This window comes from Balaenoptera musculus, chromosome 10 (genome assembly GCF_009873245.2).
Source record: "Balaenoptera musculus isolate JJ_BM4_2016_0621 chromosome 10, mBalMus1.pri.v3, whole genome shotgun sequence".
Lineage (NCBI taxonomy): Eukaryota > Metazoa > Chordata > Mammalia > Artiodactyla > Balaenopteridae > Balaenoptera > Balaenoptera musculus.
In genome coordinates this window covers 2,862,935-2,886,504 of record NC_045794.1, presented here as the reverse complement: position 1 = coordinate 2,886,504, position 23,570 = coordinate 2,862,935, and the positions used below count along the sequence as shown (strand labels likewise).

The 23,570-nt window shown below is 54.5% G+C and overlaps 1 protein-coding gene across 7 annotated transcripts in view; it reads left to right on the top strand.

The window, feature by feature from the left end:
* Window positions 1–23,570, top strand: part of IQSEC3 (IQ motif and Sec7 domain ArfGEF 3) — a 100,465-nt gene that overhangs the window by 27,186 nt on the left and 49,709 nt on the right. For 6 of the 7 annotated variants that reach the window (XM_036865965.1, XM_036865964.1, XM_036865969.1 and 3 more), the window contains exons 2-3: window positions 3,616–3,699; window positions 21,556–21,835. In XM_036865965.1, coding sequence (XP_036721860.1) covers window positions 3,616–3,699; window positions 21,556–21,835 — 364 coding nt within the window. Of the gene's footprint in view, window positions 1–3,615; window positions 3,700–21,555; window positions 21,836–23,570 lie in introns of those variants that run through there. The other variant, XM_036865971.1, reaches the window with a different exon arrangement.

The window sequence follows — 23,570 nt, the reverse complement described above, 5'->3', positions numbered from 1 at the left end:
GGGGACACAGGCCTGCCTCCTAGGTCCTCCACCTAAATGCCCAGCATCTTCGGGATTTGCTCCACCTGCTGAGCCTGTTTCCACCACAATGAAATGGGGATGCAGGGATGTTGCAGGTTGCCATCTGCCCTGGTCTGATGAATTAGGTGCCAAGGGCAGAGGTCTGAGAAGCGGGTCTGAGAGCAGCAGGTTCTCGCTACGTGGAGGGGACGTCTTCTGCCTTCTGGTGCTCACAAAATGCAGCACTGGCTGACTTCAGGCATGCAGGGAGCGCCCTTCGTGGAAGAAAAATTCTTCCTTCCTTTCTCTCATTTGAGCTGATGAAATTAAAGGCTGGGTCAGAAAAGTGAATGAATAAAACGTTTGCTCGTATGACCCTTACCTTTATGATGTGCTTGTACATCCACTGTTGTATCTGCTCCCCTAAAAGCCCTGCCAAGTGAAGGATTTACTATTATCCTAGTTTTACTGGTGAGAAAACTGAGGCTTCGGGAGATAAAGGACCTGACGAACCTACACAGGGGTTGTGATCCGCTTGTGGAGAGCTGATGAACCCAGCACAGATCCCAGCACCTAATTGGGGGTGGGCTGCGGGCAAGGCCTCAGGCCAGCTGTCCTGGGTTCTGTGGACAGGCCCCCTGCCTCACATCTGGACAGGCCGTGATGGGTGGGGCCACCCCGGGGACGCTGTCTTGTCCCTTCTGTCCCCCACTTCTCTTCTCAGCCTCTGGTGCCTGGTGGTCTGGTGCCTCTGGTATGGGGGCAGTGCTCCCAGGGAAGGCGGGAGGAGAGGGAGGCAGAGAGGAGGGGCTGTGACCTGCAGGCCAGGGATTCAGGGATCAGCTCAAGCGCGGTGGCAGGACAAGCCTCGGACTTGGGCAGCGACGGACAAACCAGGCGACGATCCCCCTGCCCATGTTCTCATTACGGCTGGAAAAAGTTCTGGCTTCAACCAAGCAGGAACTCCATCGTTGGTTGACGTGTATGCCCTCTCTGCGGGTGGACTCCCTGAGGCGTGGGATGCTCTTTTGCACGCTCACGCACTGAGCACCAGCAGTGTGTACCCGGCACCGGGCTAAGCACCGGGGACTCCCGTCCAGGGCGTGGGGCCTGGGCGTGAGTGTCCACTGGCCATGAACCTTACAAAGTAGAGTAGTGGGCACAATCCTTGAAACCTGCCTGCCTGGGCTTTAGGCTCTCCTGCTAACTAGCTGTGTGACCTTGGGCAAGTCACTTACATCCTCTGAGCGTTGGTTTTCTCATTTGTATAAAAGGCGATGATAACACAGACCATAACGAGTTGTCATGAGAAACGAGGCACGTGTTGAACGCATGAGAGTTCATCTGTGGTTCACAGACTCCCCGGGCCTCCGCTTCCTCATTTGGAGACCGAGGAGGAAGTTTTGTTGGATGCTGTTTTGTGAGTTTTAACAAATTAACACATGGAAAATGCTTAGAACAGTACATGCCACATAGTAAACACTATAAAGTGCTGAAATACGGTTATTAGTATTTTGCTGCCCCGATTTTGTCATCTATCATCTGTCTGTTTATCCGTCTATCTATCCATCTATCCATCTATCTATATCTATCTATCCATCCATCCATCCATCTATATTTATCTATCTATCCATCCATCCATCTCTCTCTCTCTCTCTACCTATCCATCCATCCATCCATCCATCTATATCTATCTATCCATCCATCCATCCATCTATCTCTATCTACCTATCTATCTATCTCTAGCCCTTATTTGTACTTTACTAGCTTTTCCACTAATATCCTCTTTCTGTCCCAGGATCCCACCAAGGGCACCACATGGCAGTTAGTTATCACGTCTTAGTTTTCTCTGGTCTGTGACAGTTTCTGTCTCTTTGTGGATTTCAAGACGTTGACAGTTTTGAGGAGGACTGGTCAGATATTTTGTAGAATGTCCTCGATTTGGGTTTGTCTGACGCTCTCCCACGTTTGGACTGGGTTATAGGTTTGGGGGAAGGATACCACGGAGGTGACGTGCCTTCCCATCACTTCTCCATTTTTTTCTTCCAATTTTATCTCTAACGGGAATGAATTCTTGGGGTTCCTCTGTGTGGGTTCTCCTCTGAGGTGGAGGGAAGGGAAGTCTTGGGCTGACTTAAGCTAAGACCTGCCCAGATCAGGCACTTGGACGGTGACCTTGGGCAGGGCAGGGGGCCAGGGTGGTCGGAGGTGGGTAGCATGAAATTAATCCCAGAAGGAGGCACCGAGGGGGGTGTCTATTGGGAAGCCCCTGGCCCAGCCTGAGAAGGCCCATGGGCAGGAGGTGGATAGAGAGGAAATGGGGGAGGGGCTGAAGGCAAACTCCTCCTCCCAGCTGGACTGTCCTGAGGGACCCCATCAGTAGGAACCCCAAAAGAGACTGCGACCCCCAATACACTGCCAGCCCGAGCCTGAGGTGCAGAAGGACTTGGAGACATCCAGGCTTATGTCTCCCATTGCACGTGCCAACGCAGCTGCAACTGGGGACCTGGGAGGACCACGTGGAGAGTGCCTCAATGCTGCTCAGGGGAGCGGCTCCCAGCCCTGGGAGGTTGATCAGAACAGAGCCCTTTCAGGTCTGACTTTCTCTGACTCCATGATGGTGACTGCTTGCCAAAGGGGAGAAGGCAGGAGGTCAGCATAACTTTATCCAAAAGTAATTTCAGGGGAGTTCCCTGGCGGTCCAGTGGTTAGGACTCAGTGCTCTCACTGCCAGGGCCCGGGTTCAATCCCTGGTTGGGGAACTAAGCTTCCACAAGTCGCACAGCACAGCCAAAAAAACAAAAACAAAACAACAACAACAAAAATAATTTCAGTGTTAAGTCTCAAGGTGGCTCAAGACAGGTATTAGAATCCCAGCCTCGTAACAACGGAAGGACCTTGGAAATTGTGTAGTCGAATGGCTCTCAATTCTGGCTGCCCTTAGAAAATCAGCTGGGAGCTTATAAAATGTCCTGCTGCCCCTAACCCAGGCCAGCCCAAGTGAATCCGTAGTTTAAAAAGTCTCCTGGAGAGATTAGTAAGCAGCTGGGGCTGGGAACCACTCCTGTGGTTCATTAGTAAATAAGCTGAAACCCAGGAAAGGTGAACCAGGTATCGCAACCCGAGCCAGCTGTAGCGGTGGCCCCAGAACCCGGATCTCCACCTTCCGGTCGGCTTTTTCACCCACATCAGACAAATCTCTCATCCAGCCGGCAACTCTAAAGCCTCTATGAGTGCTTTGCATCTTTGCATATGATTAGCTTAAAAATGTTCACTGCATGCAATTCTGTGCATCTTGGATGAATAGACCTAGTTCTGCCTCGCTGGTCGGACCTTAATGGGGGAAAGGGTTATAGAGGGCTAACCGTGATAATGACAAAAGATACAGCCAAGTAAATGTTACATCACATGGAGGAGCCTACTGCGGGGATCGGGGCGCAGAAGCGGAGGAGGTCAGGGGGCTGCAAACAGGAGGCAGTGTTTGTACTGACTCAGTGCCGCACGTCCTCCCCTGGGTAGTGTTTGGGACCTTGGTGTTACCCAGGGGCAAGGTGTTGGGGCAGGAGCGCCTTGGGGTCAGAGGGCACTGACCTTCTTCCTCTGCTCTGCCCTCAGGAATGAGACCGTGCTGCACCAGTTCTGCTGCCCAGCCGCCGACGCCGAGCAGAAGCCCGCCTGCTCCGACCTGGCCTCCCAAAGGTGGGAATAATTGCCGGACGGTCCTCCCTTCCCCACCCCCACTGTCCTTCCCCTTCCAAGCAGAGCGCACACCAGGGCCCTACTTGGCCTCTTCCTCCCGAGTCGCGTGGTTTTTTTGTTTGTTTTTACCTCCTCCCTCATAGTTCCATCTCTCCGTCCTTCCTCTGGACCCCAGATGAGCAATTCCCAATTTTTAGGTCATGATACCCTGCTGTGCAAATCCCAAACCTATGCTCCTTCCCACTAAGCAGCCTGTAAACAATTCACCTTTTTAAACGTCAGGGGAAATTAGCTTGATTATATCTATACGTCTCACGTGGTGGGCTGTCTGGCACCCGGAGGTGCCCCACCAATAATAGTACCCATCCTGCCTCTCATATCCAAGATTTGCATTTTTCTCTCTAACCTTTCTCCTTCCACAAAGGAGCCAAGGTAACTTTGATTTGAAGGTTTGTCATGCTCCGCTGGGTTTGCCGACCACCTGGGAAGGGAGGGGGACCACTGAGAAGTCAGGTCTGGAGTCCTGTCCCAGGCTCTCCTCCCTGCCCTGTTCTGCGTCATTCGCCCACCCTCTCTTTTCCCCGCAGGCTCTCTCCATTGCTTTCGTTCTTCCCCTCCCCTCCATCATCCACCCCCTCTGACCCTCCACCTCTCTTCCTCCTCCGCATCAGCGTCCTCTCCCCCGCCGTCTCAACCTGGAGCTGCCCCCTCTGTACTGGTCACAGTTTGTCCTCTCCTCTTTCCCCCAAGTTTTCCATCTCAGTTCAGTGCATTTCTCTTTTCTTTGCTTGTTCTTTACTTCCCTGGGGGTCAGGATACTCGGATTCCAGCCTGAAAAGCACCCCATCTTCAGTCTCCTCTTGTTGGAATGAACTTGGGCAAGTTCCTGGATTCCCCTGGACCCCACTTTCCCCATCTGTACGATGAAGGGGCTGGTCTATGTAGGTAGCAGCATGACTTCCCATCTCACCGAGGCTTCTGGGCTGCTCAGAGCCTGGACGGGCTTTAGGACCCGTCTCACGGGAGGGCAGCAGAAGGTTCTAGCCGCCAGCACCCTGGCCCAGACCTGCTGCACTAAGGGCCACCTCCAGGTTTAAGCCTCAGTGATTCCATGATCCCTTCATTCCTTGGGAAGTAACTGGGCAGTCATCAGAGATGGTAGCTGGTGGGCTTGGGGATGGAAAACCTCCCCAGAAAGGTGTTACTGCTTGTTTTCCCTCAAAGGGAGTCCGAGCGGGTTGGGAGAGGCAGGACCCTGGGGAGGGAATGGTGGGAGGGATGTTGTGCCCAACATCCCTGTTCCCAGCCTTATCCGTGACCTTCAAGCCCCTCCCTTCCCTGTGACCAGCTGTCCCGCCCACAGAGAGCATACCCAATCCCTCCCCCCACCCCGCCCCGAGTTACTGTAAGGAGGTGCCGAGGTCAGAGGCCTTGTGTGCTGTCAGAGCACACGGTGCTGGGTCATCAGGCCCTCAGGGCCACGCTGCGGAGACCCTGGGCTGGGCTCTGAGACAAGCCAGCCTCCTCCCACTGCTCAGCCTGGGTTCCCACCGGCTCAGCAGGGCTCCGGCCGAGATGGCCTCCTCTGGGGTTTCCAGGGATAAGCCAGGTGGTCTCTACAGGGGGCCCCGTAAGGACTCCACGCCATCAGTCAGAGCTCAGGGTCAGGGTCTTTGGTGTGTGAGTGCAGGACTGGCCACCTCCCTCCTCTGCAGCTGGCCGACAGTGACCCAGGTCAGCAGAGCCTGAGGTGCCATGCCCTCCCTGTCCCCACCCAAGCTGTGGGGCTGAGCAAGAGTCCCCTTCCTGAGCCGCTGGCCTCATCCCCGGCGGGTGGCGGCCCATCACCCCTAGCGCCTCTGATCAGATGCACAAAGACGAGCTGCTGCAGCCTGAGGGAAACCCTCGGCCCAGGGGAGACCTGGGGGTCCAGGAGAGACCCTTGCCCCTCGCAAAGCCCCAGTCCTGGGTGTGTGTGTGTGGGAGGGGCTAGGACGGCCTTCCCCAGCTACCCAAAGGGCAGCCCTGGGGCATGGGGTCAGGAGAAACTGTGTCTTGGGACACGGAGCCTGGGGGGAGCGATGCTCCCAGAAGAGGGGAGACTGGGAGGCCGAGGGACGGGCACAGTGGGCCGAGGGACGGGGTGCAGTGGCGTGGTCATGGGGTTGGCAAGGTCTCTGAGCCTGGACCACCCGTGCATCGCCCCGAGCACACAACCCATGCTTCCCAGGTGACAGGCCCTCGGGTGGGAGCAGCCTCCAGGGACCGCGAGTGGAGTGCATGCCTCCCACCTCCCCCCGCCCCGCCCCGCTGCCACTAATGACAGGGCTTTATTCCGGGCGACTGAATAGGCCAGTAATCACAGCCCTGCTTTCCATCCACGGGCTCTCCTCCCTCCGGGGCTCTCAGTGACGTCGGGAACAGTGACCCTGGAGCTGGCCGCTGCGTCCTGCATCTAGAGAAATAGTGGCCCATTTGTCTCCGTGGGTGGCAGCAGGGCCCGAGAGGAGGGAGACTGGCTTCTGTTAGAGTAATGACAGGAGGCGGCGGGGGAGGAGGGGTCAGGAGGGGGGCCACTGGGCAGGAAACAGAGCCACCCCCAGCCCTGGGGAGGGGGAGGCTCTGGGGGGCACGCTGCGTGTTGGGTCCTTCCGCTAGGATGGAAGAGGCACTGATATTACGGAACATGCCAGGGGCGTGGCACTAAGCCCTCAGCACTTGATCTCGCTTCATTCCGTGTGACAGCGCTATGGCCATTTGCAGATAAGGACTGGGGGGTGGAGAGAAGTTTGGGGTCTTGACAGAGGGACCCCTGCCAACTAGTTTTGGAGCCGGAAGGTCAGCCCAGGCCGAACTCCGACAGGCAGCCGCTTTCCACGGAGCTGCCGCTAGGATTTTCTTTAGGAGCACAGGAGGAATCCTTCCAGCCGTTCCATTTGATCCTAAATAACATCTATTTGCTCTGATTATAAGTTATACTTGCTAGTTGTTGGAAATGTGGAAAATGCAGAAGTATAAAGAAGAAAATAAAAATGGAAGGCAGTCATATAGAATGAACCGTTGTTAATATATTAGTGTGCAACCTGCCAGGGTTTATTTTTCTAGGCAGGGTTTTACATTTTCCCCTCAGGAAAGAAAAAACGATTTTGTAGCCTGCCCTTCCCACGCAGGGCACCGCAGCCAAGGAGAGCCTGCCGCCCTGACCACTCCCTCCTGGTGCCCCTGCCCCCATCACCTGCCAACCAGCCAGGCGGGGGGCCCTGCTTGGGACCCCTGAGGAGGGGACACCCAGCCAGGAGCAGTGTTGCAGGGAGAGCCCTGCGTCAGTATCCACCCCATCTTGTCTCTCCCCAGCGGCCTGAGGCCTGATCAATGGACCAGCCAGAGTTTACTCAGGGATCACAGAGCAATTAAATTCTCAAATCGATACAGTTTAGGCTTCAAACAGCTGGGCTCCGGGGCCACTGAGTCCCGCGCCGGCTGCATTAGTCGCACCCAGGCTCCAAGGCTGCTGGGAACCCTGCCCCACCCCCCGTGGAAGTGGGGAGGGTCATTCTGGGGCTGCAGAACTGCATGCTCTTCCCCAGAGAAGCACAGAAAGGCCTCAACTTCCCTCGTGGCCCTGGGTGGAGGCAGGGCAGGGGTGGAAGTAGGCCCACCCGGCCTGCCCGGCCCCCAGTCTCTGGGGTCCTTGCATCTTCACGCCAGGAGGGCCACGGGCAGCAGAGAGGCCAGGGGGGAGCTGTCCGGTCTCCGAGGAGACCGGAGATTCGTTTCCAGAGGTCTTTGCAGGGGTTGGGGTCCTGAACCCTGAGCCAGGGCTGTGAAGACCCCCAGGGTGCGCTGCCCTGGAGTGGAGCCCAGGAGGGACCCCTGGGGGTTGAGGACCACCGTCCACGGTGGGCGCGCAACCTGCCTTCAGCGCAGAGCAGCGGGCGTGGGGAGAGGCTGCTCCTCCTTCCTTGGGCTTTGTGAGCAGATGTGCTCCCTGTCCTCTGAGGGTCCCCATGTCGTCACAGCAGAGTCCAGCTCGGCTGGCTCCATACCAGAGGGTGACCTCAACGGAGGTGGCAGAGGAATTTTGTCCTGGAGCTAGGGAAGTCCGTCCCCTGTCACTTTACCCCTCTGTGCTCTTTGCCCCACCTGTGTCTTCCCTGCCAGACCCCGGAGACACAAAAGACAAAACAGATGCTGTCTGGGTGGGGACGTCCCCCTAACTCAACGGGCAGCAGGAAAGCTCTGTCCTGAGCTGCTGTCTGACGTTCTGCTCTGTGGGACGTGGGACTCATGTCTGGAACAATCTCCTGTGTGCTTTCCTCCCAGGCCTGGCCGTCCTCTGAGATGGTCTCTCCCAGGACCTAGGTGGTCACCAGAGGTACTCAGGAAACGCACCTGCCCAAGGGGCGGTGCCTGGGCCGCCATGTGAGCCAGGCCAGGCTGGGCACGCCTCCAGACAGCCCACTTCCTGTCAGCAGCGTGTTTGGAGCAGGTTAGAGAATCCCTCCTCCCTCGGTGTTTCTATTATGTGTCCCTGCACCCACGAAAGGGAAGGAGAATACTAGCTGTCATGTGCTGAGTGCTTGCTGTGTGCAATAGATATGGGTATTATTTAATTCTCACTGAAAACTCATGAACTGTTGTTATTCCATGTTACACACAAGGAAGCTGAGGCTCAGAGGTGATGAATGACGTCCACGGGCCGTAAACCTGGAAAATGGCACAGCTGGGACTTGAACCGCGTCTGTTACGGCTTCTATCACTGTAGACAAAAGAAGGGAGGGGTTCGCTGGCGCAGGAAGTGAAGTGTGGCCACCACCCTGCACAGCCCCTCCCGGAGAACCTGGCTCGTGGTCCAGGGACCGAGAAGTCGGGGCCTTTCCCTGCCACCCCCCTCCCAGCAGGAGACTCAGGCAGCCTTAGGTAAACACATCAGCACAACCAGACTGAGCAGAGAAATGACCAAGAGAGTATTTTTAGAGGAGAAAAGCTCTAGGCTTTATTATTTAAAGAAATAAACATGGGAGCTCCCTGGTGGTTTAGTGGTTAGGATTCTGGGCTCTCACTGCCATGGCCCGGGTGCAGTCCCTGGTCGGGGAACTGAGATCCCACAAGCCACGTGGCATGGCCAAAAAAAAAAAATAAAAAGAGAGAGAGAAATAAACATAACTAAGATAATACTTCCAGAATAACAAAATGAAAGCTACCACAAGGATGGGCATTTATTAATGCAGAGTTTTGTCCAGTTTGGGGGGGAAACAGATTCTTGTTCCATTTGCTGAAAACTTCTTGTTTGAATCTTTTGGATATTCTTTTTTCATTCCCAGAAAGTGTGGCCTCTCTTTGCAGGCCTAGAGATTCTTCTAACCTCACTGTTTCCTGAGCTGTCTTGTTTTCTCCTCTGAAAGGTCATCTTTACCTGTTCATTTATCTTGTAACCGATAACACAACTATGAAAATGACATAATTCCAATAAGCGTTTCTGATGGATGGAAACAGAAAGAGTTTTAAATGCGTTTCCTCAGACCCCAAATGAGGAAATAATCTTAGTCTATAGCAGGAGGGATTGCATGAGATCAGGCATTCTTCAAGAATTTACTGCCTTTGAGAGGCATTGGAATGGTTTAAGAAAGGAGATTTTTAGAGATTACTTTTGTGACGATTAAAAAACAAAACAAAACAGGAAAGACAGCCGTTGGCGAAGGAAGACGTGTTTTTCTGTCTGGAGCCGGGAGAAGTGTGGCGGAGCACAGAGAAGGGGTCCGTAGACTTGGAACCACAGGCCGTCAAGGCGGCAGAGAACCAGGAAGCCTTGGCCCTTTACTGCCCAGACAGGAGACCCAGGAGAGGAAGTGCCTCACCCCAGGTCTCCCGCTGCTGATGCTGGCGTCATGCAGAACAGGGTGGGCTCAGGCCACCCGACAGCGCTGGTGTCCCCCACCCCCGCCACTGCTCCAGGCCCCAGTGTCCTCAGCTATCACACTGGCGGGTGACCCATCTAATCCCCGAGGCCCCCCAGAGTGATTCTATAGGAAGGCAAGGAGCTGCCTTGGCCGGAGGAAGCATCCACATCCGACCAAGGGACCAGGAGCGTTTGCAAAGCAGGATAAAGCAAAGTGGTGTGACCTGAACAGGAGTGCCTGGGCGGAGGCTCGTGGGGAGGAAGCCCTGGAACCTCAGTCAGAGGAGCGCTGGGAGGAGGGCTGGCCACGGGGTTTCTTTCTCCATTTCACTTACTGTGAAAACACAAAAGGCGGTTTTAAAGGAGACCAGCCTCACCTCACAGGCATGACCACACAGCCCTCGCATGACCACCTGTCTCGTTTCCGTCCCCGTCGCCTCCCCAGGGTGCGGCCTGGGAGCTGGGCTGGGCCCCCGGGGAAGGAGGGAGCGTTCGGTGGCAAGCCAGCCTCAGCCTCAGCTAACTGTGTGCAGCGTCTGCCAGGTGACAGGCTCCTTCCCACCCTCCACGCCACCGGCCCTCCCCACAAACCTTCAAAGGTACGAGGGCGAGAATCCCTGTGTCCAGTTTTCAGCCGAGGAAATGCTCAGGGAAGGGCAGCAACTTGCTCAGGTTCTGGAGGTGAAGACAGAGCCCGTACAGACAGAGGAGCGGCGGGGCGCCTCTTTCTTGTCACTGTTTGACGGGTCAGGCCTGGGCCCGCCACCCCCCGCAGGCTGGCGGGAACTGGTGTGGGCACCAGTGGGTTCTAAGTCTAGGCTGCAGTCTTGCAGGTTTGGAGAATCCATTAGGCGTCCCTGTGGTTCTTGGATTCCAGGGGGACTGACTCACCAGAAACAAATTCATGAGAGACTGATGTATCATATTAGTATGAATTTACTAATTCGTAACAAGAAACGACTCTGGTAAACAGGAGACTCTTAATTACTGACCAATGAAGAACTCTACAATACAAGGGAATACAAAGAATTCCATTTCTTCTCTGAGGGCAGAGAGATGAGCACCAGATTCTTGTGGATTCCCTTCTAGGTCAGAAAGGAGGAGGGTGAGGAGGTGGGATAGGAGTGCCCTGGGCTGGAAGGTGAGCTCAGGAAGACATCAAGGAAGCACAAGGATGTGGAGCAGCTGAGAGCACAGACAGGGTAACTCAAATCCAGGTTCACGTCCTGGCTTGGCCACTTACAAACTCTGTGACCTTGGTGCAATTACTGAAGCTTTCGAATCCGCGATGTTCTTATCTGTCCAATGGGGACAACAGTAGCACTTAGCTCTTAGGGTGGTTGGGAGGATTCAACAACATGACGTGTGCAAAGGTGTCTGGTATATAGTAGGCACTCAATAAAATGCTAGCTGGATTTTTCAAGAGCAGAGAGGGAGAAATCAGTTAAGATCCAGGAGTCCCAGGAGAAGGGGTCTAGAAACTCAGGTGTGACTGAGAAATACTTAGAAAGAGAGGGCCGACTCCTTCAGGGGATGGGGTCCCAGCAGGAGCCCCTAGTATGGCAAGCAGGAGGGGACCCACTACCCTGCATCTTGCTCAGGGTTGTTGAGCTGTGCCCTTCAGGGAGAGGGTCCAGTCCCTCCTTTGGACAGCAAGGAATGGGCATGGGGGAGGGGGCCGCTTTCAGATGTTTCTACTCAAGCCTAGCCCGTGACCCACAGAGTTGGCTGGAGAGAGAACGAGAGAGAGAAGCAGGGCGGGGTTGGGGGGTGACTCAAGAACTGAGGGACCAATTTGGGGAAGAGATCAAAGAAGCCAAGAGCCCCGATGAATGACAATCAAGCAGGGCCAACAGGCCCAGAGAGGAGATTTTCTAGATGTCAGGGCAGGGGAGGAAATTATTTAACCCAGCACTGGGCTGTCACAGTGCAGCGAGGATGCGATTAAGGGCAGAGACATTTTATCAGGAGCATCTTCTAGCCAGCCGACAGTTTGGCTTCCTCTTAAGAGGAGGAGACAGTTTAGCCCCCGCAGGGAAAGGTTTATGGTCTGGCACTGACCCCTGCCCTGCCTGGAGAGGGGTGGCTCCCCATGCTGGGAGCTCTGGAGCTTCTCCCCAAAGCCATTGTGTCCTGCATTGCTGGCCCTTCCTCCCAAACACTTTTGGAGATGACCCGTGAAACCCACAGGCATGTGCGAAATTGCCTGGCCATTCTGATACTGTGAGCTTGGAGTGGTTTCTACTGCAGCAAGAAAGATTGAAGCTAGACATTAGGAAGGACTTCCAGGAGGAAAGGTGAAGATAAGGAAGGTGACCATAAAGAAACAGGCAAGGAACCTTGCTCCATAGTAACCTGACAGATGTCTAGAGCAATGTCCTACCCTGCTGGTGATTCTGCCATTTCCATCTCTAGTGTCACAAGACTCCTGATTTTTGGCAAGCACACATCTGACTGCCACAGGCACCTGTAGGCCATCAGAGACCTTTCCCCTGATGTGGGGTGGAATGGGAGGAGGTGGGAGGATAGCCTTCCCTGAAAATGGCTAAGGACCAAGGAAACGTAGGAAACATCTCTGCTGGGTGAGGTAGGGCTGGTTTGGGTAGACCTGGAGGAGGGAAATGGAGAGACGTGGTCTCATGCTCCGCCTCTGGGATGGGCTGTCCGCACATGGTTTGTGTGGGCCACCATCACAGGGCTCTCGGAGGGATCCAAGAAGGACCAGACGAGGTCTTTGCTCTCCAGGGAGAGCACAACAGCCCAAAAGCCAGGGAAGCACAACAGGCCCAGATTAGGGGAGGAAACCTGCATTTACCGAGCATCAAATAGGTGCCAGAGGCTTTATGGTCGTTGTTTTATTAACTCTCCCAGCAACATAGGTATCCCCACCTTACACAGGACTAAACGAGCTCAGAGGAGTTAAGGAACTAGCCCAGCTCCACACAGCTAGTAAGAGGTGGGATTTTAACCACAGCCATCTGTCTGGTTCTTTTTTTTTTTTAATAAATTAATTATTAAAAATTAAATTATTATTACAAATTTATTTTATTTATTTATTTTTGGCTGCATTGGGTCTTCGTTGCTGTGCACGGGCTTTCTCTAGTTGCATCGAGCTGGGCTACTCTTAACTGTGGCATGCAGGCCTTGTGGTGGCTTCTTTTGTGGAGCACGGGCTCTAGGTGTGCGGGCTTCAGTAGTTGCAGCACGTGGGCTCAGTAGTTGTGGCTCGCAGGCTCAGTAGTTGTGCCGCACGGGGTTGGTTGCTCCGCGGCATGTGGGATCTTCCCAGGCCAGGGCTCGAACCCGTGTCCCCTGCATTGGCAGGTGGATTCGTAACCACTGCACCACCAGGGAAGCCCCGGTGCTTTTGCTTTTTATCTTCTTATTTGACAAAATAACATGTTGGAAATCCTGAAAAGGAAAACGATCGTTGCTACTTATATAGGGCTTAGAGCATCTCACATACATTACTACTGCGATCCTTTCCTAGAGAGGAAAGTAAGGCCCAAGGAGGTTAGGAGACTTGCCCAAGGCCACACGCAGGTGCATGGCAGAGCCCGGCCGCCTGGCGCCGGGTCTGCGTTTGTAACTTCTACCCTGTGCTGTGCTGAACTATGAGTTGGCCGACACTCCCTCGTGTGCTCCCTCCTCTCAGGGACCCCAAAGGCACTCACACCCTTGGCCTGGCTGCCAGCGGCTCACAGGCTGATGCTTCTCCTGAGTCCACCTCTCCCAGCCTCACCTGGCATTTCCATGGGCTACTTCCAGGCACTTCTGCATGGCTCCGGACGGTCCCCATGGTGCCTTTGGAAATCGCTACCCATCCGGCCACACGGGGCCAGAAGCAGGGCTCCTTAGGGAGCAAGTCCATTTTCTCACTCGAGAGCCCTCCTTGCTGCAGTAACGGGCACAGCCCTGCTGCGTCAGAGCCCTGCCATCTTTCCAGTCCGGTCTGGAGCTGGGGGCTGGGGGCCGTCCCCCGGGAGGGCCTCCTGCCCCTTCCTGGGCTCTGCTAGACCGTGAGAGCTCCCGAGCCGCACCCCCCAGCACGAGGCGCACTTGGCGCCCCTGCCCAGCAGCCAATGCCGCTTATGCAACATGACAGGAGGAGATTCGCCCCTAAGGAGAAGCTGGGGATGATAAACACAAATCCAGGACAGGCATTCCTCCGAGGGGAGAAGGAGGAACCCACGGGTATGGCCGGGCTGTTTCTTGAGCTGGGTGCAAGCGAAGATTTTCCTCTGAACCTCGCATACACGTTATTCATATTTGCACGTATCAGATAGTTCATAACAAAAGGAAAACATGGACTAAAAGCCAGAGTTCACTAGGCTGTAACTCTTCAGTGCAGCTGTGAGGTGACCGTGGGGTGTGTCAGGGACAGATTACAGGCCATACTTCCGCGGCTTCATCCTCAGGGTGGGTGAGATGGGAATGTGGGCAGACACGGGAGGTAAGAAAGCCCGAGATGTATTCAGGGGCTCAGAGGTGCGTGCGCTTGTGAGCTGTGTGCGGTGTGTCAGGCAGTGAGCGGGGAGGGCGTCCTTAGAGCCTGATTTTGCTTCCAGATCCATGTCTACTGGGAGGAAATCAAACGCTCAAAAATATTAGGCTTCCAGGGGCAATAAGATGGCGTTAGTCCGTGTGGCCCAGCTTGAGTCCGTGAGGGAGGCGTCCTGAGGAAGCTTCTAGGTGAGGCCCCCCCTGGTGCTGGCATCCTGCCGAGGAGTGGGCTACGCAGGGGCCGTTTTCATGTTGGACTCTGGGGCCCCACCGTGAGTGGGCCTGGGTCTGGGGAGGGCACAGGCCCAGAGGACGACTGTGATGTCTTCAACAAGAAACCCCCCCCAGACAAACCCACCCAGCCAGCACCTTCTGGGGCAGCTGTGCAACCAAAGCCCGGAGTCTCCAAGGAGCCGATGGGAGACAGTAACTCACTCTCTCTGGGCCCTTGGGATGTGTCACAGCCAACGAAGGCAGGGCGGCCTCTGCAAGCAGACAGCAGGGAAGACACAGCCGCCCTCCTCCAGGGCGTTCTATTGTGAACTCTGGCTTCCAGCTTGGATGACGCGGGGTCAGGGAGGTGAGGGAGGCGGGGAGGATTCGTTGTGCCCCTGGGTGTGGTGTGAACAGGAAGGTGCAGGGCTGCCGGCACTTCCTAGCCTGTGCTTGGAATCAGCACCGAGTGAATCTGTTTCTTACGCTGGCCCTCTGTTCACTGCAACCTCTCCCCGGTACCATCTGGGACACCCAAGGACACTTGGCTCCCCTTGCTTGGCCTGTATTCTGACCACCTGAGATCACTTCATCGATTCAGGAGAGGGAGAGACAGGAGTGTTTTAGTAAAGGCTGAAAAATCTTGAGATGTGAGGCTCTTTGTTAGCTTTTGTCTGGAAAATGTCTAGTTTCTTTGTCCCAGAAGAGCTTTAAGAAAGGCTGGCAGAGACCGAGATAATCTAGTGCAATTGGTCAGGCCCTCTGGGGGAATCTTGTAGCCCAAGGAGTCCTCCAGCCTTCAAAACACTCCTGGCTGGGTCTCCGGTAATTGCTGCTCTGGCCTTTTCAGGGAGGGGAAAGAAGCCCTCCCTCCCCGCCCATCACCCCCACCAACAAGCCGCAGGGGCTGGGCCTCCAGGCTCCTCCTCATCCCTCTCTCCGCCTTCTTGCCAGGACCTGGGTGCCCCCTCCCCTGAAGTCTTCCCCTCCCCAGGCATAGCACCCCCCCCTCCCTGGCCCTCACAGGCTCTGCAGTAGCTCCTGTCCCCTCAGCTCCTGGCAGTGGGCAGCGTCTGCCTGGAGCCCGGGAAGGACACCACCGCCGGGACCAGCTCCCTGGCAGGGGCTGCATAGCTGCCCTCCCTTCTCCCTCATCCTTCTTAGGGACGTATTTTCCACGGTGGCCGGCACACCAGCCTAGGAGGTCACTTCACTCTCTTGGAAAGGAGATATTCACACCCCCATTTTGCAGATGAGAAAACTGAGGTGCAGAAAAGTTAAATGTTTCGCTCGAAATCACCTGACTAGTGAGTCATAGGACCAGGGGCTCCCTCCACTCAAGCTCTCTTACCCGTGAGCGAGGATCCGTCGGTATTGAGGGGAACAGTGACCGGTGTCTGAAAGCCCTGTGGTGTGTGAAATCCTCATGTTTCCTCTGTATGATCAGAGATGCCTGCAGCGCTTGGTGCAGTCCTCAGCATATGGACAAAATCCATGATCACCCCTCCAGAAGAGCGTTTTCAGCCCGATCCGCAGAAGCTGTAAAGCCTCTGAAAGTGGAGGTAAAGCTCGGCGGGTATGAAATCACGTGCATTTTCTGGGAAGAGAGTCCAGAGCCTTTGTCAAAGGCGTCCGGAGCCCAGAAAGGCTTTACAGGTCTGGGGGCAGGGAGACCAGGGTAATCCTGGCTGACAAGGAAAAGGAAGGAAAAAGAAAAGCTGGGTCTCCATCACTGACTGGTGCCTCTGGGAAGGAGACTCTGAGTTCAGGGTGCCGGATGCTTACTAGAGGATGCTTGGGGTCAACACGCATGGAAGGGAGGGCAGGAACACGGCATGGGGCAGAGAGAGAGGTCAACCCGTGTTGGACGTCCACCAGAAGCCTCGGCTAATCCCACGGGGGCTCTGGAGGGAGAGTGACCTATCCAACCCATGTTGGGTCATATGGCTGAGCCTTTATGTCCCCTCTTTGTCAGCTGTTGGATGCAGATAGCCCTGGGGAGGATGTGACTTTGGCCCAGTAGCTCACTGCAGTTCCTGAAGGAACTGGGGTGGGGGGCAGCTGACAGCTGAAGGCAATCTTCAACAGCACCTCCAGAGCTGGGCAAGCAGTCCTTGAAGGAGGGTCTGGGTGGTACACCACCAAGCTCACCGCAGTATCTCTGCCCTTGGGAAAGTATAAAAGATCAAACGCCATCCATCCATTCATCCCTCCCTCCCTCCCTCCGTCCATCTATTCATCCATCCACCCATCCATTCATCCATCCACCCATCCATTCATCCATCCACCCATCCATCCATCCCTCCCTCCCTCCATCCATCCACCCATCCACCCACCCATCCCTCCATCCATTTAACATTTATTAAACATGACTTATAAGCCAGCCCACTGTGATAAGCACCCGTGACAAAAAGGTGTACATAGCACCGTCTGGTGGAAGACAGAGACATATCAATGAATAATTAGGGCACAAAGTGGTCATTGCTAAAATAGAGGCAAGTGCCAAGAATTATTGGAGCATATTGTAGGGGGGACTCTTCCTGGGGCAATGAGTGAGTCCTGAAAGAGTTGACAAGGCAGAGAAAGGGATGGATGGAAGGGTTAGGGGCATGAGGCATTTCAGGCAGGAGGAAGTCACGGGAGAGGCATGGTGGTCTGAGGGTGTGTGGCAGATTTGGGGAGAGTTTCAGCGTGGACAGAGTGGCTAGGTGACTCCTGGAGGTGAGGCTGGGAAAGGAGACGGGGGTGAGATCATGAACGCTCTCGAGTACCACACGGCTACAGACACGAGTGGAACAATGAGCTGTATCCGGCATTACTGAAAAGTCACTGCTGGGTTTTGAGCAGAGGATTGGCGTTAAAACATCGCATTTCAGAAAGTCAACTCTGATAGCAGAGATGATAGACAGGCTGGGTGGTCACTGGAACCTCAGGGGAGTCCTATATGTGCCAGGACCAGGCTTGCTCAGTGGGTACCTGGAACCCCACTAAGCGCAAGCCAGTGTCTCACATGAGTGACCCTCCCCTGAGGATGCTGAGTTTCAACACCGATCATTCTGGTCCTGTGTGCATGTAGTATTCCTCTGAGCAACTGCTTGTTCCCCCAAGTTGTCAAAGACTTTCATTTCCCATACTCACATCCTGCGTTCTCATGCGTGGCGTAACCTCCGTGGATGGCCTAGGCCCCTGTACATGTATCAGCCTAATGTCATGTGGGTGCAACCAAAGCCTTCTAAGAACCTCTCATTCTGATGCCACCCACATTCTACTTTTCCCTTGTCAAATGGGTGCCCCAACCCAGGCAAGACTCTTGTGACTAGCATCTCCCATATGTCAGCAGTGACCTTAAGTTTCCCCAGGCTAGTGGACTACCACTCAAGGAATCTGTTTCTGCAGCTGGATATGAAGCCCAGGACAGCTAAGTTCACCAGGATTCCTCTCCAGAAGCTCAAGGAAGGGGCTTAAAAGAAGCTATGCTTGTCATAGAGTGAATCCCATTCACACGATTCCTGTCTACGCGCCAGGCTGCCTGAAATTGGACCCACTAGGGATGCCGGCTTTATGATGTGAGGTCAGCCTGGCAAATTCTGGAAACTTAAGGGACACAACCTGTGTCTTGGGAGGAGTGATGCTCTGGGCGCTGGAACAATGGACTTCCAGTTCCGTAAGAGACTGTGGATTGAGAGAGATTGTCCTTCCAGCTATGACAGCCTAGGTTGAAGACTTGAGCTTCTTTCCCTGTGCCCAAAGCACAAATTCACACAACCAGCACTGGACAAACGTCCACCTAGGGCATGCCCCACACTGTGGTGGGTCCCACCAGGGGGTGAATACACACAGATTCCTCAGAGGCCATGGATCCCAGGACTTGGTAACGCCCAAGACCAAGGCCCTTCACTGTGTTCTTTCTCCAGTGGGTGGGAGCCAGTCCAACTTCACTCCTCTCCCTAAGGACCCTGGGAGTTAGTCGGGGGTCTGGGAAAGGCCATGAGGAATGATGAAAAACCCTATTATTTCAATTTTGTGAAGGTTGACAGGAAGGCTAAATATTGAGAACCTCTTCCACTTAGGAATGCTCCATGCTATTTTTCTGGGCATTCTTGTGGGACTCCATGCTATAGGGTTTCAGCTCAGACTACAACCACCATTGCCATCAACTACTGTGTGCCAGGCACTGTACTGGGGGCTGTGCCAGCTGTATTTATTCCTCACAGCAACTTTGTAAAGGCATTACAAGGATGCCTGTTTTGCAGATGAAGAAATAGAGCCACAAGGAGATGATGTAATTTGCCCAAGGTCACATCATAAGTAGCAGAGCCAGGTTTCTAACCCAGGTCTGCCTTCCATGTTCTTTGGCCTCCACTGACAAGCCTAAACCTTGCCATATTGATGACAGTAGTCTTGGGTTTCCATCACCACCTCCTACCACACAAGTCTGTGGAGTATGATAAGGAAGGAAGACAAGGATGGGGTCCCCTTTCCAACACTTTTCATCATATACCTGGGGGGACACAGTCTCTCAGGTCCCTGTGCACATAGGTGGGCAAAGGCAGAGTTGGTTCCACCAGCCAGAGAGCCTGGAACCTTGGGGCTGGTGGGCCTTGGTGGTCTGGCCTCGGCACTGGAATCCAAGCTCCCAGAATGTCCAAGCTGGAGGGTCCCTGGAGATGAGTAAGCTCCTGTGAGGGGGCAGGTGAAGACACTGACTCAGGAGGACACGAGCTACCCGAAGCCACAGAGCTGGTTAGAACATTGTGTGTGTGTGTGTGTATGTGTGTGTGAGTGTGCATGCACGTGCACGTGCACATGCTGGAGATGGCAGTGGGGGCCTCCTATCTCCCAGACCCTATGGATGAGTTCAGGTGAGAAGGCCTTGGAGCCTTCGTCCATGTCCAGAGGGGTGGCCCACGAAAAAGGTTATTTTAAAAATGTGTTTTGTTTTAACGTAAGTAGTGTCTTTGGGACCAGGTGACCCCAAGAAGTGTCAACAGGAGAGTGGGGGATGAGACACAAAAGAGAAGGAAGCCAATGCATGTTCATTAATGATCAGGTCACTGCTTTGGGCAACTGGGGTTCAATCCCATGGGGCACTTCTGGGAGATGGTGTGAAATGTGTCTCAGAGCTGTCCTGCCCACGAGACAAGGAAGCTGGGGTATTTGTCTACCAGCCTCCACTATCATTGGTTGAGCGCTGCTATTGAGGGGCATCAACTCCTTAGAACCTCTTGCCAAGCATCCTCCAGCAGCATAAAAAGAGCAAAGGGCTATTTTTAAAGGTGTTTGGTCTCTAAAGAGTCTTGAAAACCTTTTAGGATTAAGAAGCCTTGGGCATCAGTACCAAGGACAGTGCAGAGAAGAGATGGGTGAGACGGAATGCTGTCCCCAGGAGGCAAGCTGTGCTGGGAGTGGGAAAGGGCTATTTCCATGGGCCCTGCGGGAAGAATGGCCATGTCCTATCACAAGAGGAGCTGAAGTTAGATCTTAAAAAGAACTTCCTGGTGATACTAGTGAAAAAAACCACATACTTAGAGCTCATCCAGCTATACAGCTTGATTGATGGCCACAGAAAAAATGACGAAGCAAAGAATCATGCAGTGGCAAGGAGTTTGAGGCTCCCTGTTGCTAGGGCTGGCCAATGAGCTCTTCTTTATCTATGTTCGGGGTGGGGTGCAGGGGAGTGCTGGGGGGACAGATGAAGTTGAATGAAGAGAGGATTCTTCACTCCACCCTTGGTTATTCTAGCACCAGGAGGCTCCAAAGTTTGGGTGGAAGCAAGAGCTTGAAGAGGTCCCTTCTCTGGCACGATTTGGGGCATCTTGCATGGGACAAAGCCGTGGAAGAAATAAGTCCTAAGGTTGACTGGCCCTCCAACCAGAGCCAGCCCACCTCCCTGGACCCATGCTCCTCATATGTGAAAAAGGGAGATGGGAAGGATGAACTAGATAACCTTAGGGACTCTGTCCACTGCCGAGGCCATGCCAGTGGCCTTGGGTTATCTTCAATTCATCCTTCAACAAGTGTTTATTGAGCCTTCGTTGTTTGCTCAGCACTAACTGGGGAGGAGGGATTCGCATAGAATACAAGTGCCAGGCTCTGGGGGGCGGCGGGGAAGGGAGATGGGGGAAATAAGAGTTAATGTTTATGGAGCACTTAGTCTGTCTGTGCCGGGCACTGTGCTAAACACCTCACATACGCTGACTCCCTTACGCCTTGCATGACCCCGTAGGGCAGGTACTAGTGCCTCCTCTATACTGATGAGGAAACCAGGGGTCAGGGAAAAAGCCACTTGACCAAAGTCACACAGTAGTGGGGCTGCACTGGAGCCCACACCGTGAGCCGAGATGCTTCTCCTCCGTGAAGTAGGCGGTGACTCTCTGGTGTTCTCGCAGGTGGAGCCTGAAAGCTGGAAACACCGGGAAGGCTTCACGCAGGAGATGGCTCAGCACTGGGCCTTGGGGACGGGCAGAATTCAGAGGCTGGCCGGGGAGGGGAGCAACCTGAGTGTAGCAGCCCCCGGGCAGCCAGAGTGTCGTCTTAGAGGAGGCGGGTGGGCAGCAGCTATGGCCAGCCTGCTGGTGGCTCCACGGGAAGAGAGCAGGGGCTGGGGAAGAACAGACACTTCATAGCCCCAGCCAGGGCTATGTGCATCACTCCTGCCCCCAGCCTCCTTGGGGCAGTCTGAAGATGGAGCTGGTTCAGCGAGGATCAGCTTCCTCCCAGCTCCTTAAGCCACCGGCCAGAAAGCCAGACCACTGATAATTACGGTAGTTAACACACATAGAGCAGGGACCGTGAGCCAGGCACGGCTTTAAGAACTTTAACTAGCTTAAGCCTTCCAGCATCCTTATGAGGCAGGTACTAGTATTATTCCTGCTTTATAGATGGGGAAACAGAGGAAAAGTGAGGTTCCGTAACCTGCTCAGGGCCCCAGAGCCAACACGAGGCAGGGCCCAGCCTGGAACCCAGGTAGTCTACCTTAAGCACCTGCTCTACCGCTTCTAAGCAGGTTCCTGAGCGGTGGCCAGTGCCAGCCACTCCCTCCCTCTGCCCCCGGGGACCCTCCGCAAGTTCAGGCTCTCCTCCAGGGCTGGGGCCCTTCCCTAATGGGGACCGCAGGAGGGCCCCACCAGCCCCTCCTCTGGTGAGGCCCATCGCTGCCAGAGGGCCCCAGCCCCCCTCCCCCGCACTCACATGCACCCCGCCCCTCCCCCCAACCGAGCACCGTTGCCTTTCGTTCACAGTGACGGCTCCTGCGCCCAGGCCGGTGCGGGCACGGAGGACTCCGTGGCGGCGGCGGCGGCGGCGGCGGCCGGCAGACCCAGTGCCCACGCCCCGAAGGCTCAAGCCCAGGAGCTGCAGGAGGAGGAGGAGCGGCCGGGGGCGGGGGGCGCCTCCCCGCGGGCCGGCCTCCACTGCGCGGCCTCCCCCAGCAGGCAGCAGCCTGCCCTGGCGACGGCGCTCTGCTCCCGCGCCCCTGCCGCCTCCGATTACGAACTCTCCCTTGACCTAAAGAATAAACAGGTACCCAGGGCCTCCGAGGCGGGTGGGAAGGGTGGTGAAGGGCCCTGGCTCGGGCGCCGTCCAGGGTACCAGGGATGCCCCTGTCTAGGCCGCCTCTGCTGCAGGCAGACCTCTTTGCCGCTAGTTCTCCCAAACTGAGCCAAGGGACTGCCCTTCCCTGCAACCCAGTTCCAGCCTTCACGGGGCAGGGGTCACCCTTGTAACGCCAGGCCCACAGGCAGCGTGTTCAGGGCTCTGCCCCTCTTACCACCGCAGGGAGACCAGCTGCTGACACACTTCCCAGCCCCAGAAGAGATGGCCCGGCTTACCTGCCCACCCAAGGGGCCAGCCCCAAGCTCAGGCACACACAGGCTCAAATGAGGTTTGAAGACAGTGGTCTCCTCCAGGTAGACCGAGGAGTCCCAAGATTAGCCCAGATTGGGGGAGTCCAAAGACCCGCTTATTGGAGAACAAATTTCACTGAGGAGTTCTGAGCCTCCATCTTCCATTCTGTGAAGCAGGAGGAGAAAGTAGTCAGTCACTGGGTCCCAGCTGAACCCTCCAAAATGATAACGGCATGGTTTGTTCGGGTGGAAAATTAAGAGACCTGAAGGAAGATCTGTGTGTGTGTGTGTGTATGTGCGAACGCATTTAGAGAAAGAACATATGACTTAATATCGCTAAGAAAGAGCATTGAGCTTGGAGCACAGATGTGGGATCCGATCCTTGTTCTAGCTCCTCTGTGACTTGGGAAAATGCCAGTTAAGCACTCTGGGCCTTGGTTTCCTCATCAGCAAAACTGGGAATTAGACCTTGAACCATCTCTGAGGTCCCTTCTAGCTCTAAAATGTGTAGGTTCTAGAGAACCATTCTTTAACCCAACGGACTGTGAGGTTTTGAAGCGAAGCTAATAGAAAAGTCACTAAGACTGAGTCAAGCCCAACCAAAGTCTTTTCTTCCTTTCAGCGTAGATGTCGAGCTATTATCCAAGGTCAGGGGCTGCAGGTGGTGCACCAGCCTTCAGTAAAGTATTTGACAAAATCTCCCGTGGTAGCGATGTGGACAGGATCGGAAGTGGGTTAGTTGACAATAGAGTCGGGTGGGCTGTTCTCAAACGGAATTGTCAAAAAACACTGATTTTTCTATCGGTGCCAATGCCAGGGTCATTGAGTGGGGCACTGTCCTTGGTCCTGCCCAGTTCAACCATTTCGAAAAAGGACTGATGCAAAGCTGAAAGGGAAGAGCTAATACCTTGATGACAGAATCCCAGATTTGAAAAAAAGAAAAAAACTCATTAGGAAATATTGTTTAAGTGGAAAAAGTCAAATGAAAGAGGGAAAAATCTAAAGTTCTGTTCGCAGCTTTGAAAATCCCACAGCACTACTATAATACGAGCAGGCTTGGTCGTGGGTGAGAGGCCTTAGGGATTCAGTTGACTATAAGCTCAAGATGCATCAATAGCCAATGAAGCAGCTGCCAACGATATGGGTCCAGCAGCCTTCAGAGATGGGTAGATAAAACCCCCAGTGTAAGGGGGCGGCTGCCTGGAGCCCCACTAGTTACTGGTCAGGCTGTCTGGTTCTAGGGGTTTCATTTAAGAGGGAAAAAGAGAATCCTGAGGTTCTAAGGTTCTTCTAAGAAAGAAAACAACTGGCTGGGGTCATACAGGGAAACTGTAGACATGAAAACCAGTTTTAAACATGGAAGAGCTGAATGTGAATTGGCTGGATTAGATTATTTTCTATCATTCCAGGTA